General features: G+C 47.5%; 2 protein-coding genes across 2 annotated transcripts in view; one reads left to right on the top strand and one right to left on the bottom strand.

The window, feature by feature from the left end:
* The window catches only part of PtA15_2A873 (uncharacterized protein), a gene marked incomplete at both ends in the record, with an annotated part of 41074 nt that extends 37637 nt beyond the window's left edge, over window positions 1-3437 (top strand). Inside the window, 2 exons of the mRNA XM_053166938.1 lie at window positions 3189-3201; window positions 3301-3437. Coding sequence (XP_053018111.1) covers window positions 3189-3201; window positions 3301-3437 — 150 coding nt within the window. The remainder of the gene's footprint in view (window positions 1-3188; window positions 3202-3300) is intronic.
* An 875-nt stretch (window positions 3438-4312) lies between these two features.
* Window positions 4313-11493, bottom strand: PtA15_2A874 (uncharacterized protein; the record flags this gene model as incomplete). The annotated part of the gene is made up of 10 exons (XM_053166939.1): window positions 4313-4546; window positions 7861-7965; window positions 8041-9011; window positions 9102-9488; window positions 9561-9902; window positions 9985-10387; window positions 10510-10932; window positions 11008-11150; window positions 11231-11336; window positions 11425-11493. The coding sequence occupies 10 exons, from the start codon at window positions 11491-11493 to the stop codon at window positions 4313-4315; spliced, it is 3183 nt and encodes a 1060-aa protein (XP_053018112.1).
* Between the last annotated feature and the right edge of the window lie 8263 nt (window positions 11494-19756).

Consider the following 19756-nt stretch of genomic DNA (forward strand, 5'->3'; position numbering starts at 1 on the left):
CCACCAAGCCTGCTCACCGAGAGCCCCTCGGCGGGCAGGTGCATTTATACCTGCTCGCCGAGATAAATCCTCGGCAAGCAGGCATACATATCCCACCTCGCCAAGAGCCTCTCGGCGAGCAGGTATAGTTGAACCTGCCCGCCGAGGGGCTCTTGGCGAGAAGGTATACTTGAACCTGCCCGCCGAGGGGCTCTTGGCGAGCAGGCTCGGCGGGCAGGTGTTTGTATACCTGCTCGCCGAGAGTTATCCTTCTCGGCGAGCAGGCAAGGCTCTCGGCGAGCGGGGATATGTATGCCTGCTCGCCGAGGATTTCTCTCGGCGAGCAGGTATACATGCACCTGCCCGCCGAGCCTGCTCACCAAGAGCCTCTCCGCGGGCAGGTGCAAGTATACCTGCTCGCCGAGAGGCTCTTGGCGAGGTGGGATATGTATGCCTGCTCGCCGAGGATTTCTCTCGGCGAGCAGGTATAAATGCACCTGCCCGCCGAGGGGCTCTCGGTGAGCAGGCTCGGTGGGCAGGTGTATGTATACCTGCTCGCCGAGAGGCTCTCGGCGAGGTGGGATCTGTATGCCTGCTCGCCGAGGATTTCTCTGCGCGAGCAGGTATGCATGCACCTGCCCGCCGAGGGGCTCTCGGTGAGCAGGCTCGGCGGGTAGGTGTTTGTATACCTGCTCGCCGAGAGTTATCCTTCTCGGCGAGCAGGCAAGGCTCTCGGCGAGCAGGTGCATGTATACCTGCTCTCCGAGAGGCTCTCGGCGAGGTGGTATCTGTAACTGCCCGCCGAGGGGCTCTCGGCGAGCAGGTATACTTGCATCTGCCCGCCAAGGAGCTCCCGACGAGCCATGGTGCACGCCTGTGAACGCCCATGTGGGGGCGTGCACGCCCTCGCACGCCCCTACAGGGGTGTGCATGCCCTTTCGCCCTTTATCAAGGGTGTGCGGTCCCACACGCCCTTTTCAAAGGGCGTGGCGAGGGCTTGCCTCCGGGGGACGGGTGTGTGTTTATCAACACCCGTTCTTGCTCAGGCAAAGGCTGAGCAGTGGCTTGTCCTGTGCCAAGACTGAGGGGCAGCTGGGCCTGGGCCAAGGCTGAGCAGCAGCTTTGCCTGGGACAAAGCTGAGGAGCAGCTTGTGAAAATTGCAAGCTAGAGGCTTCAGCTGTGCCAAAATGGGCACTGAGCTGTGTGCCAGCCAGCCCTGAACTAGCAGATGGAGTAGCTTTGGAGCTGAAACCAGAGCTGTGTTATGTCAGTTGTCATCAACTGACTACTTTTTTTTCCTGGTGCAATGTCTAATAGAGTCGTTTCAATTGTTGACCGCAATAGACAAGCAATGGCTGCCTGATCTGTGGCCGACCGGGACACAAAGTTCGCCTCGAGCTTGGTAAAAGTCCCTTGATTTTTGAAGACATTCTTCAGAGTCCGGTTGATTTCGCGGTCCCAGACTTTGAAGTTTGCATTTCCCTTCGCGAGCCGGGTCTTCTTGGGATTGTGCATGTAGTGGAGGTCCAGGGGCTTCTTATGAAAGTTTTGGAGCACACTGTTGACTACTTTGGCTTGCGGGGCTGGGCGGAGGAGATTGGCATTGTTGAGCAGGCCTTTGAGGCGCTGCAGTTCGCCTTTTAGATGGAAGTAGTCTTTGGCAGAGCTGCCACCATTACTACGGAAGTCAAGGTTGAGGGTACTGGCTGGTGGTTGTTTTTGTAGTACGCTCGAGTTTTTTCTTCAAATTCTTTGATCGCTTTAAGTCTCTCTTTTTCTTTGATTTCTCTTTCTCTTTGTTGTTTCTCTAGTGTTTCTTCTATCGCTTTTTCTCGAATCTCTTTCAGTTTACCTCCTCGACCGACCATTCAATGTTGGTCTCCCGAACTGTGGACTCAGGTACCAAATAGCAGAACCGGCTTTTAACCTATAAGACGCTCAGTGGAGCGAATGCAAATCTGATGACAAGAGATGCGTCGCAGATCGGTCAGCCTTGCTTGGTATTGTGTCCAACCTCGGTGAGTTAATTGCACATACCTGACGACAGAAGCGCGCACTGGGGGCTGGACGTCGAGGCGACGACCCCCACAGTGCGCAAAGAGTTTTCCGCAGTGCGCAAAGTAAGTCCGTTTTTTTATTTCATAATCATTCTTAGGAACTTATTTTCCACCCCTGTAGCCAATCTCATGACTTAAGGGCTGTGGCCTGAGCTTCTGCATTCAAAAATGTGGTGCCAAAAACTTTAGATGACCCACTGTACAGGAGTTGGAAAAAAACCTTGATTTGTTGGAGCAAGCTCAGCAGTGAATTCGCAAGGGTGTCCAGCGGCCAGCTGGGGGGATAAAAAGCTGATTAGTGGATGGCTGCCTGCGCAGGAAGCTAGCCTACAAGGCCGCACCACTCATGTCCCTATTGAGCAAAAAATGGGTGTGAGATATATGGATCAAAGGAAAAATGGGGGTTGGTTGGGCCCCAGGCTCGTCAGCTCTCACGCCAAAATCGGTGGCTTGGGGGCAAGCCTCTCTGTGAGACAGAGACCCTGCGGGACTCTCCTCCAGAGAGGGTTGGTTAAGCTCGGGAAAGACTTGGCTGGGTAAAAATGCTGATCAATCTGGGAATAAACCCGGGTTCTTAAAAATGTACAAAAAAGAGGGCAAGCTTGAGCCCATCGTGGCTTGGCTTGGTTGCTTTCCATTTTGGAACAAGCGGCAAAATCATGAGGCCCTCACGGAATCATCCAGGCCTCATCCCACACCATATATAACTTCACCGAGTTGCTCCACTTGATTTCGCCGGTTATGCACTCTGCGCAAGTTTATTTGTTGTACATATATTGAAACCAACAGCTGGCAAGGTTGATGTTTTTACGAAGTGCATTGCGAACAAGCCTGCGCCGCGCCCTGTAGATCGGTGCCGCGGGAGGCTGCGAGGCGCACGGCGGGATGTCTTACATACCGCCCTTTGCACCACCGAGTTTCAATCAAGCCGAGCGCGAACGGAACAGTCGACACAGAAAACCCAAGACGAATCAACACTAGCAACTCTCCCCTACGGGTACGTCACCAAGGAATCGAACGAACCCGTTTTCCGGTTTTGAAAAATGTCGGTTCCATACAAACAGTTAAGTATCTTTTCTCTCATGTCATGCTTCAGTTACATAAATATTAAATCCATACACTTCATTATTTTTCGTCTCCTCCCATTGTAGAGAATTGCCGCCCGTTGGTCAGTGATTCGAGACACTCCTTGTGACTTGCGGAAGAGGTATAGACGAAAAAAAGAACAACTTTGATTCTGACGAGACTGTTGTTGTTACTCAGGTGGTTATGAGCCGATCAAGTTCAAAAGGAATTTACCGATTAGGGGACCGTCTGGAAGCTTCATCATCTCAGGAGTGTTCGTGACCTGTTTGTATGGATTCTATCGCTACGGCCAAGGAAACGTAGAGAAACGGTGAGCTCGATCGGCAGGACAAGATACATATCATCTATCCAAACCACCACTGGATTAATTTCTTTGTTGATTACAGGGAGTTGAAAAGAGAGAACATGTGGTCCAGGATCCATCTGGTGCCTATCTTGACGGCCGAGAACGACAGGGACCTCTACCGTCGGGAACGGGCACGGATCGACCGGGAACGGGAGATCATGAAGGACGACCCGACCTGGGTTGTGGGCCAAAGCGTTTACAATACCAAGTTTAGTCCCCATCCTTATCCCTCATTTATTTCTTTCATCTATCGTGCAATTTCTCTTTTTATTCTTATGCTTTGGGTTTATTTTAACTGATCACACGTCCTCATCCCTCACTTCTTGTCCCCCATCATTTTGTTTCCGTAAATCCTGCTCATGCCAATACACCTGTCTGATGCCAACACCATATCCTCCCTTTCAACGACGATTGATTGATCACAACATTCAAAAATATGTCCAACCAGAAAATACGTTCCTACAACGATCGTCCCACTATAATCTCAACATTCTCCCTACTGTTTTGTAAACACACATTTCTCAACATGCATATATCTGAAATATTCAATATCTTGTCAACCTTTTTTTGCAATCCCAAGGCCTTCACCGGCGACGTCATTTATTCTTGGTTGTGTATGCTTTACGCATAAAAGGTAGAAAAAGGGGGGTTTTCTTCCCACTCAGCTGAGCCAAAGAAAGACGCTTTGTTCAAACAGGGATTTTTTTTTCAGCATATGTGTATTCATCAAGCCAGTTTTTGGAACAAATGGTCTTGAAAGATAATTGGTGTCATGGGAAACACATGATCACCGTGAATGAAAACATACAAAGAAGACAGAGGTAGTGAAGGAGGAGAGTGTGATTATCTGCGCGCATATGGACGATTATCGTTTTTCCAAACGGCACCAGCCCCAGTACGCAAGCGTTTGACGCCCTGTATGAGTTTTTTCTTGCGATGGTCGTCCAGAGTTCTAGCCTTTTTATTACTGATCTGAACAATGCCGACTTTGGTGGTAGCCTTGGAGATCTTGATTGGTCTACTGCCCACATATTTCCTGTTCATCTCCTTCCATGCTTTCATGAAATCCTCCAGATCCTTGTAAGATACAAATCCATAACCTTTTGATTTTGTTGTTACTTTGTCTCTTACTACTCAAGCTTTGACAAATGAGCTCCATTTTGAAAACGCCGCCGCCAAACCATTGTCTGAGATTTCAGGCGCTGGATCTCCTACAAATAATTGAAAATGAGCTGTTTTTTTATGGTTGGTGTGTGAGTCAGTCTTTTGATACTTGGCTATCTTGGAGGTAGAAAAGAACAAAAGAAATGGTTACCACCAGGAAAAAACAATGATCACTTGTCTGCAAGTGACATAAAAAAGTACAAAGGCCCCTTTCTACTTTGCTATGTCACTTGTTGGCAAGTGATCATTCTTTTTTCCTGGTGTACCTGGATCCCATTCCATTGAAGTTTGATCCTCCCAAACCTCACCGCCAGCCTTTCAAATGGCGGTGGTTCTGGCTTTTCTTTGTTAAGTTTCTGATTAGCTTGTTGAGGTTACATCTGTTGTAATTGCTGTTGTTGCTGCTACTGGCTGTGGATTCGCTGTTGATGGATGGATGTTGCATTGGGAGTAAAGATTGATTGCTGGGTGGCAAAGTTAGCATTGAAAGTGGTGTCCAATTTACTACATTGATGGTTGAAGGCTCCATTTCATCCGTTTTGGTGATGTTGATGATGATGGCCGGTTGAGATTGATGGGGTGATTGCGGTGGCATTGGCAATGACTATTGCTGCTGGGTTGAAGTATGAATGATGGCCGGCGGTTGCTGAGGATGCAAGGCTGTTGTAGTTCATCAATTGATTGAACGCTTGGATATCTGTTGGCTGGTACATAGTGGTTGTATCCACCTGTTTTTTACCTGTTTCCGTTTGCCATGTTGTCTTGTTGGTACTGAGACACTCCAAACAAAGAGCCACACCTAATTATCATGTGGTATGACCCAAAAGACACCCAAACGCCCACATGTGCAGTGATCCGCCGTTCAAGAAATATGGGTTTTGATGATCACAAGACAGCCAAGATGGAGCAATCCCCAGGCTCAAGACCAGTCATGGGACCTGCAATTGGGCCATGGATAATCTGTCATCAGAAAAGCTTGACAACTGTCCCCAAAGGTTCTTTTGCACCGGTGGTGCCCCCTGGTGGGAGGCTTGCTGGCTGGCAGCAAAGCCGTCTCCTACGGAGAGCGCTCCGTGTGGGTCTCTCAGACCTCCATTCTAGTGGCTTTCTTAAGCTAGGGTGAAAGTTGTCATTATTTTTTTGGGTGTTTTGTGTACAAATGACGGGGCAAGGCAATGGGGAAGGATGGTGAAGGACAAACTTGAGCAAGGAGGGACTTGGTTAAGTTTGGGTGAAGGAGTCCTTCCACATCCCACTGTCTCAGGTCAACTAGACAACATGTGAGATGTGAGTGAAATAGAAAATAAATGTATGTAGCAGATGAACACAGAAACAACCTCAACATAAAAGTTACTACATCAACAGCAATCAAAGTCTACAAGTGGGTGTGAATTTATTGACAAAATTTGCATGATTCCTATGCAAATACTGAGTCCCGTTAGTCATGAGACATGGTAGTAATGTGAGAAATAGTAAGGAGAGGAGATTTTTGGGACTGAGTGGAAAAGAGGATAGATTTCCCACAGTAAAGTGTGAGAATATGGACTTAGACCCACAGCAACCTTTAAGGAAGCTTGTGCAGTGTGAGAACAAAGGATGGTTAGTGAGTAGAAATGACCACTATCCGCCTTCTTCAAGAATATATGTATCCAGGCTGAGTGATTATTGGTGTCTTGGCTCCACATTGCTACTTTCCGCTAGCCTTCAGCGTCATTGAGCCTGATTGATAGTGTAATAATCTGCAAGTGAATAAAGCTCTGCACTCCACAAGCACAAATCTGCAATAGTAATCCCGTAAGCAAAAAGTAAAGGTCCCATAAAACTCTTCTAATACTCTTAGTACGTCCGTAAGTTGTAAGTACAATGATGAGTAGTAAGTAAGATGATAGGAAGGAAAAGAGAAGAGAAACCGTGAACCTCCACCCCCTTCCTTCCATCCACACGCATCTCTGTTCCCACCCAATCCCGCAGATCCAACACTTTCCCGCACTAGTCGGTCAGTTCTGCCCAATTTCCTGCATGTCATTGTCCCAGACTCCAATCATCTCCAACGCTTGACCTCCCACACCCTCTGTCTAGCCCCCGTCAGTCAGTCTCTTGCCAACGCCAACGCCTCCGCCCCAGCTCCACCCACTGGTGGAGCCCACTTTGGCTGCCTTGGCTCACCTGCTGACACGCGGCTTCTATCAGTCCACAAGTGTAGTCCACCACAGTCCAGCCCTGTCTTTCCGCTCCAGTCCAAATATCCAATCCGCAATCCGCCCAATCTGTGCATTTCTGTAAGCTTTCTTAGTGTGCTTTCTGACATCATCCTCAGTGCTTATGTCACCGGAATGCACTCTGCGCTCAGCCGCTCTGTGCATTCCTGCACGTGCTATTGCCAAGTGGACATTCTACCACGCCGGCAATATAAATCACCACAGCAGTTACAGCAAAACCTAGACCCAGACCCCCAGCAACCCTTGAGGAAGCTGGCACAGCTAGAACCAAACTCAGACCCAGCTGCACAAAGAGATACGGCAACCGCATTGGGAACCGCAACAGGAAGATTAGGATTAGACTCAGTGTCCAAGTACGTAGCCTGAGGGGAGTTAAAGTTGGAATAATAGCTAACCAAATTTACACTTGCAGAACCCTTGCAGACCGCATTGGTAACCAGAACCAACAGTCCCTACTTGATAGGATTGCAGCAACCACCACACATGGTGAGTAGACCTTCCTCTCCAAGGACTGGTAGAAACAGAACACAAGACTGACTTAACTATGTTTGACAAGTAGAAACCAACGTAGCCCACTTGTATAGACAGGATAAGACCAAGCTATTCAGATAGCTGGCCCCTGTATTGGTGAGCTCAAAAGACCAGATCAGAAGCGCAGCTGAGACTAATGCTAACAAAGGCACTTTCCTTAAAAACTCCATTGTAACTCTCAACCAACCACCGCTGCTGCCCTAGCACCCAGACCGCAACCAGGAAGAACTCCACCAAAGCCAAGCACCCTCTCGTGCTGCTACGCAAAGAGAATTCTTCCTTAAAACTCATTCTTTGTCTCTTGCTTCATAAATTGTAAATACATATGAATTAAGACAAAGCAAATACTTTCAGTTGCTCCTATCTTTTCATACAGCACGTCTGGAATGAATTTCACCAATCATCATCATCTGGAGCACCAACACGACTTCTCCCCACCACTTCATCATCATCATCGTCAACAGGCTTTGTCAGGACAGATTGAGCGGGCGCATGTTGATCATCTCGTTTAGCTGATTGGAACAGCTTCTCGAGATATTGATCAGCCTTTTGCGAGTCCGTCAATTGGGGTCCTTTCGCAATCTAGACATAATCGACGAACGTATCATTCAAATTTGGTTGGTCAGGCGATCAAAGAATTTGGTTGCAGTAACTTACAAGCGCTTTTTGATTGGATTGGAGCTTCGTCAGGGGAGCCTGACTTAATTTAGACATCCCAACTGGTTGTAAGTTGATTTTCGCAAAACCCTCAACCAAATCTTTCTCTGTGGGATCTTCTTGTGCTTTATTCTGACCAAGATTGAACCAATCTTGCCCGTTCTTGAATGTAGGAGTTAAGAGATCTCTAGTGTCGCAGAAAATGTCATCTTGAAAGAACTCCGAGCGATTCCGGGGGATCTTGAAACTGACGACTTCGACTTGACTGCCAGTTAGCCTTAAAGCTCTGGCGACTTCAACTGCTTTGATATCTAAAACCTGTTTGATAAAGAATGAATATCCTAACTGAATGGTAGAATGTACGAATGGTGTTAATCGATCGAATTTGAAGGTTGACTGCGGTGGGTTTGCGTTCGGGTTGGGTGTCTCAATCAGTTCGATCAAATAGGTTGTCCGTTCTCCTTTGCTCCAGCAGAACCCAATCGATGTATCGGGATCATAATGTATAAAAAACCCGGCTGGCGAGTTATCGAAGGAGATCTGAGCCAATGATTCTATCGTATGTTGCTGGTGGTCCACTCGACAGAGCTTGACCTCACGCATTCCCGTCGATGAAAAGCCGCTAGTGAGAAGATGAGATCTGGCATCAGTCCAGGTAACTTGCACTGGTCGTGAACTTCCATGTGTTGACCCTTGGGACCACTGTTTATCATCTTCTCCGCGGGGATCTAATATATATAATGTCTTGTTTTTATTCGCGAATGCTAGAAGAGATCCATCGAGAGACCAAGATGCCGAAGAAATCGCACCCGATGGAAGTTGCAGCTCGTTTAATGGCTTGCTTGTGTCATCAACTTGACCAGTGTACCAAAGACGGATGCAAGGCTTGTTCCTGTCCTCCGAGATGGTCAACAAGATATCTTTGGCCGTAGGATGTGGCTTAATCAAGCTAATCCTATCCATATTCAAAGCTGAAGCATAGTATGCATCGGTCAGTTGAAGCTTTTTGCGAGCTTTCAATTGCGCCGCTGTTGAGATTATAAGGGGACGGGGGAACTTACTGGATAAGATAAGTTCAGTATTCAGGCAGTCTTCTTGGAGGCCCTCTTTTGGTACGCGGAAAACCCTGACCTTCGAATCATCCCCAGCAACATAGACTCGTCCTTGGTCCAATTGGTCCACTTCAAAAGCCACAATGTTTGCCACGTTGATCAAACACGGCAAACGAGTGGGCAGCCTGCCTTTGTTGATCATCTGATGAACTCCGAGCCTTCCACCTGGCCCGCCGATTGGTACCAAAAAGAAGCTGGATGTAGATTTGATAATCTCTCGGTCGGCCGGAAAAGTGGCCGATAGATTGTGCAGATCTTCGTAATCAGCCTGCATAGACGTTTGACCATCCACGTATTTTCGAGACCACCGTACTGGCTTAATGGCACTATCGTGTTCTGTTCAAGATGCCATTGAAAGAGTCATGAGTGATAGATAGACTTACAAAAGAGTCACCGTGTAAGACATACTAGAGATGGGTTTCTCAACTGATTGAGAAGGGGCCGGATCATTGAGCTTTGCATCAAGCGATTTCTTCACGCCATAAGAGGCTGGTCCAGTAGCCAGCAACTGGCTTTTAGGAGAACCTGGAACCTGCGGCGACTCTTGAGTTGATTGCAAAGTCGTTGAAACTGGTCCTGACTTGACGGAAGATTTGACAGTATCAGATGCTGGAGTCGGTTGCAATGTTACCGAGACGGACGCTTGCTTGATGGTGGATTTAAGAGTGCTGGATGCTGAGGGGTCCTGCGAAACCAGTTCAACGCTTTGATCTTTTCCTTGAAGCCATTCCTTTCCAGTTTGCGCCGGCCCTAGCATCCAATGCGCGACAATAAAACATAGTAATGAATAAATGATACATTTTCCATTTTTGAAGTCAATTGAGGAACCTACCCATACTTCGCACGGAAGGCATGACATCAGCGTGGAAATCTAAATACTGTCTTTTGGGCGCCTGCATGGTGAGCGGAACAACTTCGGCATTTTTAGTCAAGATCATTAGTTTGCAGAGCTCCGCCTTCATCACGTCCACAGTGCGATGGTTAATTGGTGCCATCGCGACACCAGCAACTGGAGAGATCGGTAGCATTGAGTTGAAAGCCTCGACGGTCAATGTGCTGGAAAAGTTGAGCTTGGACCATTTTAACGTCGATTCTCCTCTTGTTGCGAGATACAGTATCGAACGGTTTGGATCAACCAAAGGTATCAAAGTCCCATTGGAATTGTCTATTCGTTCAATTTTGATTGGTGAATTTAAGGACCTTGGATCAAACACCGAATATTGACGATCGCGTAGCTACTCCAAGAGTTTTGTTTTTGAAAGGCGGTAGGTCCGGATTATTCGAAATTTCAAATACATAGGTTCAGATCTCAGTCCAAGCTTTTAACCCCAAAAATTATTCCAGAGCACTACTACACCTTGTTAACACTGGTTGTCAAGATGTGATCACCAATCCAAGCAAGTCGGCTGCATTTCCTTCCACCGGATCCATCCTGGTTGTCGCAACTTGAAACCATGGCCGAAGCCCGTGGGTCCCATAGCTGTAAGATGCCTGTTCGAGTAGTTGCACCGATGAGCTTTCCATCCCATCCCCACTTAATATCCCATATTCTCGCCCCGCTCGCAAGGTTGATCAAGGGTGATCCATCGTTGAGATGCTCAGCATCCCAAATCGCCAGTTGGGTACCAATGTTACCAGCTAGAATACCTCGACTAGTCGAATGGAAAGCTAATTTATCAACGGGGGAGTTCTTGGGATCGCCATGGAGCTTCTTGATGGAGTTGAAAGACTGCGTTTCTCCCGGCGGATTGAGAGTTTCTGGAAGAGAGAAGACCGATGTCTGATCAATGGAAGTAATAGTGATTAGCACACGTCCTGTAATGAGCCGGAAGAATAAACTCAAATGCGACTTTACTTCACCGGCTTCGTTTGCGACCGCCAATAACTTATCGAAGGGACAGGTGGTGAAATCAGATATCGACCCGGAGCAAGCCGACAGAGAGGCGGTTTTGTTGGCAAGCTTGCCGGGTCGGTCGTAGGGGGCGAATGTTAAGTGGCCTGCAACAATCAAGTTCAAGAGCCCCTTCAATGGCAACGAACATTCCTATTCCAAAAGAGAAAGTGCAAATCGCCGATACCCTGGTTGGTGTGTTTGGTAATCCAGTACTCCGAGGTTGCAACGATCAAGTCTTCCGAGTCAGAGCCATTGGTAAGAGCCGGTATCTCCGAGAATTGAACCTCTTTCTACACGGATATTATGTTCAAGATCAATTTTGAGCACGGAAGAAGAGCTACATAATCAAATGGAGGACTGATAGTGATAGGCACTCACCTTGGCAGGGATCGCTAGCAAGTTCCGATACGACAAGTGTTCTTTCGGAGTGAGTCGGGAAGTCGGCATCCTGGTGGTCCAACGCTGTTGAATTGTCAACTTGTTGGATCGCTGGCAGTTGGTCAAGTGGTACAACGTGCCCGATCGACGCGCATTTAGAGCATCTCCAGCAGAGCGGGGATGAGACCCGCTACCTATAGCCGGCCGGGACCACCTTTCACACACCTGTCTCAGCTGTTCAACAGCAGCTCCACAGCAGACTGGCGATCACGCCGGGGGTGGATAGCTAGATTGCCATGCTGGACGACACGACTGCGATGGAATTCGATATCTCCAGCATGGATTCGGTTGATTTACTCAACTTCATGGACGACGACAATGATCACATTGCCTACCAAACGTTCGACCGGATTATTTCAAGCAACTGTGATGAATCTCGAAGGGGAGGAGGATCTACCGTTGGCCGAAAAACTATCAATCGTGAACACCTTCAAGGTGAACTCCAGCTACGCAAGGACTACTTTTCCGAAAACTCGTCATATCCAGAGAAGCTGTTTCGTCGACGATTCCGAATGCACAAAAGTTTGTTTGTCCGAATTCTCAACGCGGTCGAGGCACACGATAACTATTTTGTCCAGAAGCGGAACGCCGCTGGGAAGCTTGGGCTGTCCCCATATCAAAAGATATCCTGCGCTCTGAGGATGCTTGCTTATGGCTGTAGTGCTGACTCTCTTGACGAGTATTTTAGAATGGGTGAGATTCTTTTCAAGTATGAATTGGACTGCATTTTTTTGACAAACCACAATTCAATAGGTGAATCAACAACCCTCGAAAGTCTCAAGCGATTCTGTTGAGCGGTGGTGAATGTCTTTTCGGAAGAATATCTACGGAGTCCAAACCACGAGGACCTTTCGCGCCTACTCCATGTTGCAAAGAAACGAGGGTTTCCGGGAATGTTAGGCTCGCTAGACTGTATGCATTGGACGTGGAAAAACTGTCCAACAGCGCATGCGGGTCAATATAGCGGAAAAGAAAAAGAACCTACGATCATACTTGAAGCTGTCGCCTCCTACAATACGTGGATCTGGCATGCTTTTTTTGGCTTGCCTGGAACCTTAAACGATGTGAATGTTCTCGATCGATCGCCTCTATTCCAAAATCTTCAAGACGGAGTGGCACCGGAGGTCAATTTTAAAATTGGATCAAACAACTACTCGATGGGATACTATTTATCGGACGGAATATACCCCAAATGGGCGACTTTGATGCAAACAATTAGCTTCCCAAGGGGGAAGAAGGAAAATTTTTTTGCTAAACATCAAGAAGCTTATCGAAAAGATGTGGAACGGGCGTTTGGGATTTTGCAGGCTCGCTGGGGGATTGTCAAGCAACCTGGCCGACTTTGGAAGCACGAGGATCTCGCCTATATCATGAAGACATGCATAATTCTTCACAATATGATTGTTTTTCAGATTCGCCAGTAGTGGTAGCAGTTGTAGCGGTAGCAGTTGTAGCAGCAGTAGAGGTAGCAGTCGTAGCGGTAGCGGTAGCAGTCGTAGCGGTAGCGGTAGCAGTCGTAGCGGTAGCGGTAGCAGTCCCAGCAGCGGATTTTTTCGGCCTTGATGTTCTCTTTTTCGCAGGTCCGTTCCTTCCTTTGGTGGGTTGAAGCGGTTGAATTTCTGGAGAGGGTGTTCTCAGTGGCGGACTACGAGCAAGATCTTCCAGCATTGGGTCGATCATGTTTTTGGCGCGGTGGTGATGAGTGGCGAGTAGGTGATGGCGGAGTGGCGAGTAGGTGATGTGTGGTGTGTAGCAGCCTCTGTCGCGGGTGGCGATGGGATGGGGAAAGTAGCCGGCCGCGGTCTGGGATGGGATGGACTTGGATCAATCAAAGGTCGTTTAGGGGGTCTGCTGGACCCCGGAAATGTTGAGCGACCTGCCAAACGAGTCCAAAACTCGCGCGGTCCAAGCTCTGCTGGAGATGCTCTTACATATTATTTTTCCTTGAAAGCTTGGACCCGAGAGATTTATGAAATTTTGTTTATCGCACTGAGTATGGGGTTGGAATGAGATAGGACGGGGTATTGTTTTTGGCAAAAACCAAATTGAGCTGTCAAATATCATGCAATGTGATTTAGCACGATGTTGACTGTCAAACCCGCCAATTGCCAATTGGCAACTATCCCATCCGATCCAAGTCACTCTCCCAACGCACCAAGCTGTAAGTCGTTTCTGCCCAGCATCTCATTCCGCCAACCGACCCATTTCGCTCGCCTATCATTCCATCGCAGTCCAAAATCCAAATTCACCTCACAAATGGTTTACGTACCATACGATCCCCAAATCAAGGCAGTTGCGGTCAGAATGTCAATCGAAGGCCATCCACAAGACTTTATCCAAAGAACTCTAGGCCATCAAATCTCAAAACAGTCGTTCAATTGGTGGCTTCACATCTTTCAACAAACTAAATCAGTAATCCGCAATCCAGAGGAGTACGAGCTCCTTGGTCGCCCCAGAACAATGACCACCGAGGATGCGGCGTTCATGGTCCAGCTTGTGCGCGACGAACCTGGTCTATTCTTGGACGAGATACGTGAGCGGCTTTACGACTCGAGTGGGACTCTGCTCAGCATCAGTGCGGTTCACGAGAACCTGGTAAACCACTTATCAATAACTTTGAAGAAGGCCGAGACCCTCAACTCCAAGAAATGCTTAGTGAAGAAGTTCAGATATGTGGAGAAAATGCGATTCTATCCCGCCAACTTCCTGGTTTTCACAGGTGAGCCCGCCCTTATCTCTTCCCTTTTCATGGCGTCACGATGCTGAGCTGAAAGCTTTGAATTTCCAACAGATGAAAGTGCGATTTGCGAGCGCGACTTGCTTCGGACGCACGCACGCTCCAAACAAGGAACTCCGGCGGCTCGTTTTATCCAGCGTTCAAATCCTATCCGGCTCAGCATCCTCCCGGCGATTTCAATTAATGGTCTACTGGCTCTGACTGTCCGGGAAGATACTTTCAACGCTCGGAAGTTTGAGCATTTCTTAAAATGGGACCTGGTTAGTCCAATTTTAATACAGCAGTTTCAATCATCAAGGCTCCTGATTACTTTGACCGCCACCCTAGATTCCACAAATGAATTGCTTTCCTGCGCCCAACTCGGTTCTAGTCTGCGATAATGCGAAGATTCACCGCAGCAATTGAGTTCGGGCAATCTGCAATGCGGCAGGCGTCCGGCTCATCTTCCTTCCAGCTTACTGCCCAGAGCTCAATCCAATTGAGCTCTGTTTTGGCATCCTCAAGGGACAACTGCGCCGAACTCAGGCAATGTCATTAAGTGAACATCCCGAATGGGACATTTGACGTGCTTGCGCACACGTGATGACTGAGAATCTCTGTGGTAAGCTTTATCGACATGCCGGCTACACAGTTCCATCATTGAGGCACTATCCCCAGTAGTTCCTTATTTTGTGTTTTATTCATCTGGTCCTATATCTCTCTATCTCGTTGTCATGTAAACTATCAATCTGATTATGTCATGTATTGTGCAATCTAGTCAGTCTTTTCTCCAACGGAATGCAAGATATGATCGGTGAGATGTGAGAGTTATGTCTAGCTCTAGCGGTGAGGGTACGGTCTATGTCTAGGTATATGTCTAGGATATGTCTAGGTAAGTGTACGGTCCATGTGGTCAAATCGATATCGATCTACTCGCCATTCAAAAGACTAATGAGAACAATGGCATTGGTTACCAAGGCGCTGTTAGTTATGTCTAGCTGTAGCGGTGAGGGTACGGTCTATGTCTAGGTAAGTATACAGTCCATGTGGTCGCTGTGAGTTCTCGCCAATCGAAAGACTCATGAGAAAAATGACATCGGTCACCAAGGCGCAGTGATATTTGTCGGTATATCTGCCTGCCATTGTGGGTATGATTGAGCACCATAAAAGGAGCTGAGTGCTGGTATGATTTTCCCTTTCCCACTCGCTCATCCACCTCTTATTTCACTTCTCCTCCATCCATCACTCAATACAAAATGAGCTCTTCTGACGAGTCGCAAAATATGTTTAAAGTACCACGTCCATCGCCCCTCAACATTGACTACCTTTTCTACATGGAGGTCTCAAAAATATCCGGCATGATCAGTCCTACCCGCACACTCCTCCCGCATTCCAAAAACTGGACGAAAATCATTCCTGTTGCGGTTCTGGAACCTTTAGTCATAGACATCGTGTCTTTGACCTGGCCTAAGTTTCAAGAACAGGTCTTGACTCACTTGAAGTCGGGAGACCCAACCCATGATGTTTACCAACTTATACTCGACCTTCACGATAAGCGCAGGATCAAGTGGGTGGCGTCCATTACAAACCATAAGGACCGCGTTGTAAGGGCCGAGATTGGCGGCGCTGCCGATTGGGTCAGCTTCTCAAATGCGGCGTATGAAAATTACCCCGGTTGTACCGACCTGGAGCTCGTGATGGAGAACCCAAGCTGTGCAGCAGGAGATAAGGTAAGCTTCTGACCGTATGATTCTGCTTCATCAGTGTCAGTGTCCGCTCTCATAATCTGATAATGATTTGATTTATTTACAGACCTTCGAGAGCATTAGCAAGACTCGCCTGAACGGAGTTGTAGACACCATCCGGAGCTATGCGTCGGCAGTCGGTCCTCAAGGGATAACTATTTTTAATCCATTCGATTGGCAGCAAGTCATGCATGTGAAGAATGAACACCTCAGCAAATGGACAGAAGGTGTCATCCACAACCACATTGGTGTCAGCGTCCGAGTCCCGCCTCCTACCAGCCATTTTGTTTGGGGCCTGGTCAATTATGCGCCGAAGAGTACCTCACATCCTGACAACTCACCTCCCGCTCAAATCCGGCGGCTCAGCGGTCCCAAGCTACCAACTGACTCGGGCAATGAAGAAGAGATTGAGGTCCTCACGAGTTCATCCGCCATGGGTACGCGTGCGGTGGATGAACAAATACCACCAGCAACTGGTCCAAAACCGCCTCTGATCCCACAATCCGCGACGGTTGCGCCGCTAATTCCAATCCCACCAGCCTCCCCGCGATTAGAAAGCTACGAAATGGAGACTTACCTCCGGGCCGCTTTAATCGATCAAGGTGACACATACACACGCGGCCGCTTGATGAGCTTGGGCATCCACCACTGGGTTTTCTTCCGAACGTCAAGCGAGGCCGAGCTCATAGGTCTTGGCTTTCCAATTGGTGTCGCGCGAGCCTTAGTTGAAGGTGTTGGACGTCTTGAGCGGCACGATGACCGAGAATATGATCACGAACAGGACTATGAATATATTGCGCAGCGTGGAAGACATGGAACACCGGCTACCCCTTCCCCGCTGATATGACATGTATTCCTATTTTTCATGTATTGCCTGTTTTTCCTCATGACCTCTGGGAATAGTCTTCCCGTATTCCAGTGTATTTCCACATAACCTCTGAGTATTCCCTCACTGTTCCATGTTTCCATGTTTGTTTCTTTTTTATTTCTGTATTTTATTACACTCATGACTTCCAGGAATAGCACCAATCCATGTTACAACTTTCTTAAGTCCAAATCATTGGCTCCTGTGAGTTGAGAGAGAGAAGTCTGAGAGACGTCTGACATTGGAGAGAGAAATATAACCAGCAGAGACAATGTGTATGGACAACGTGTATGATGACATTGAAGAGAGACAGAGAACCAACCAACATAGACAAAACTCGCACACACGCTAGTACAGGATAGATAGACACACAAGCGAGTTGTACAAATTATCTTCTAGCTAGATATTGATTGTATTTACTAACGTTATCAACCAAAGCTGTAACTACGCCTACCGTCAAGCCAAATTGACGGATCTCATTACGAGAGAGGGAAGATCCAGGGCGGAAGTACTTGTGGGAAATGATGTCGTTCTCTATGAGGATTTTGTGAACCATTGATACGTCTCTGAGTCGTAAAAACTGCAAGTACTCGAGAATTGGTGGATTCAAGTCAGGATTACTATCCGAAGACGGAGCTGGAGGAGTAGGAGGGGCAGGCGCGATGTGAGTGGATGGCTGCGATGATGATGCCACATTGGCATTGGCCACCAATGATCCTACATTTGCTGTGATGGCCTCAACTATAAACTGTCGCAACGATAAATCGGATTGCAACGGTTGTGGTGGATCGGCATTGGCTAGTTTGGTCTTCTTTGCTCCACGAATGCAGTAAGGTAGCAAACTTCTTGGGGGGGACGTCAAGTTAACTCCAGGCATATCGGGGTCAAGCTAAAAAGGCAGATAGATCAGTAAGAAATATACAGAAATAGACCAAACGTTCAAATAGCTCACAATACACATGGCCCATTCTTGAGATGCATTCATTGTGACCACAACATACTTGTTGGGATCCGACGGGTTGATGAAGACCGGTGTGTTCGTATCGTAATCTGTATTTAAAGCGCAGCCATTTAGAATCTTGCGCATTTGAAAGTTAACATCGTTCCAGTCTTCCGGGTCGATTTCATCTTCCTCATCGTCCTCGTCAGTACCAGCCGCAGAACCATTGCTTTCGTCATCTCCCGCCGCCTTGCGCTTGAGAGCTCGGTTATCTTTGACCGCTTGTTGGTACTGGGCTCGTTTGGCCAAGAGGTCTGCTTGTACTCCGCGTTTGATAACCGTGGTTGGATTGGTCATGCGGAGTGTCAAGAAAGCCTCCGGGTTTTTGACTTTGGTGTTGAGAAACGCATCGATCCAAAGTTGATAGGAGTTGACATCGGTTATCTTGACCCAGTCGCATTTGAACCATCCCTTGACTCGGGGGATGCTCACGAACCAATTCAGTTCATGCTTCTTCTTATTCTTCCCAAGCACCTCAAGAACTAAACTACCCGTGTTTGCAACCGCTTTATCACATCCCAACGCCACAAGTGATTGAAACTCCTCGAGTGTTGTTTTCCCCGGAATGATCGTCACATTAAAATCCACTTTGGATGGAACTGGCATCCAATTCTTGATGTTTTTTTTTGCCTTGTTTAGATACAAAGAGTTTGAACGAAGTCGTCACATCCATTTGAGTCGACTATAACTCAACCATATGTACAATGATCAGTTACGAATCAATATCTTTCTTGTTAAAGGGTAAGAGGGAGGAGGGAAACTCACTGGCTGGGATGGTAAATCACTACTCTTTTTCAAGGGCTGACGTCGGCTGTTCACCGGTTGTGGAGCTGGTGTATCAGGCAAGTCGGGTTCTTCGGATTTGTGTTGCCGAGCAGCAGGTGCAGCCATTTCTGATATTTCTGGCAAAGGTGATTCGATTTCTGGCAAAGGTGATTCGCTGTTATCCGGTGGCGGAGCGGGAGGCATGATTTCCGTCACAGTTGGCTGTGATTTGGTCGGGTTGTGGAGCTGGAGGATGATGATTTGGTTGGGTTTGCAGAGCTGGAGCGGATCGGGAGGATTTTGGTTGGGCGGATGGATGGGGCATGTCTGCAAGTGGCACCCGCAAGAAAGTAAGTGCAAGTGGCACCTGTCAGATAGTGAACAACAGGATTTGCAAATGAGTATGATACTCGTCAGAGTGTGTCATCCACCAGCTGCATACATTAGATTATGTCAAAAGGCAGAAACTGCGAGCTTTAAACGTGTATCTCCATGTTTTTTGGGAACAACAAAATTTCATAAATTTCTCGGGTCCAAGCTTTCTGGGAAAGACAATATTTACAGTCAAACCTGTCTAAGGGCATACCCTTTTAACTGCATAATCTGCCTAACAGCATAGGAAAAGGTTTCCCCGGATTCTTGATTGCCCAGCAAAATCGCCATCTCTAAGGGCATAACCTGCCTAAAGTCATACCAAAAGTCTTCTCCCAAAGGGTATGCCCTTAGACAGGTTTGACTGTATCTATGTAAATATCTCTGCAACAGTCTGTAACCTTCTGTAACTCAAGAACAAGATGCCGGGCTCAGCACGGATCTACATCGGTATGTAGTTCACCGACTTCCAACCTCTTCCAACACCACACAACGTATTAAGTAGGGTACACATTTTTGGTATGTATGTGGAGATATTGGACAGACAAGTGTAGAAGCTACTCAGGATCACCTAGGCCCCACAGCAATGTCCGGCCACGGTTGTAAAAAGTGTGCTAGAATGCCAAGTATGATCCTGTATGATATAACTAGGGATCAAATCATTTTTTACAATTTTTTACATCTTCGCGGATCTTAATCAATTATGTTTTTACAAAGAGCTGACTTTCTGGACTATTCAACAAGAAGGTAAATTTAGAAGAGATGATGATGATGATGATGATGATCAAGATAGAGAAAGGAGGAAATTA

This window comes from Puccinia triticina, chromosome 2A, assembly GCF_026914185.1.
Source record: "Puccinia triticina chromosome 2A, complete sequence".
Lineage (NCBI taxonomy): Eukaryota > Fungi > Basidiomycota > Pucciniomycetes > Pucciniales > Pucciniaceae > Puccinia > Puccinia triticina.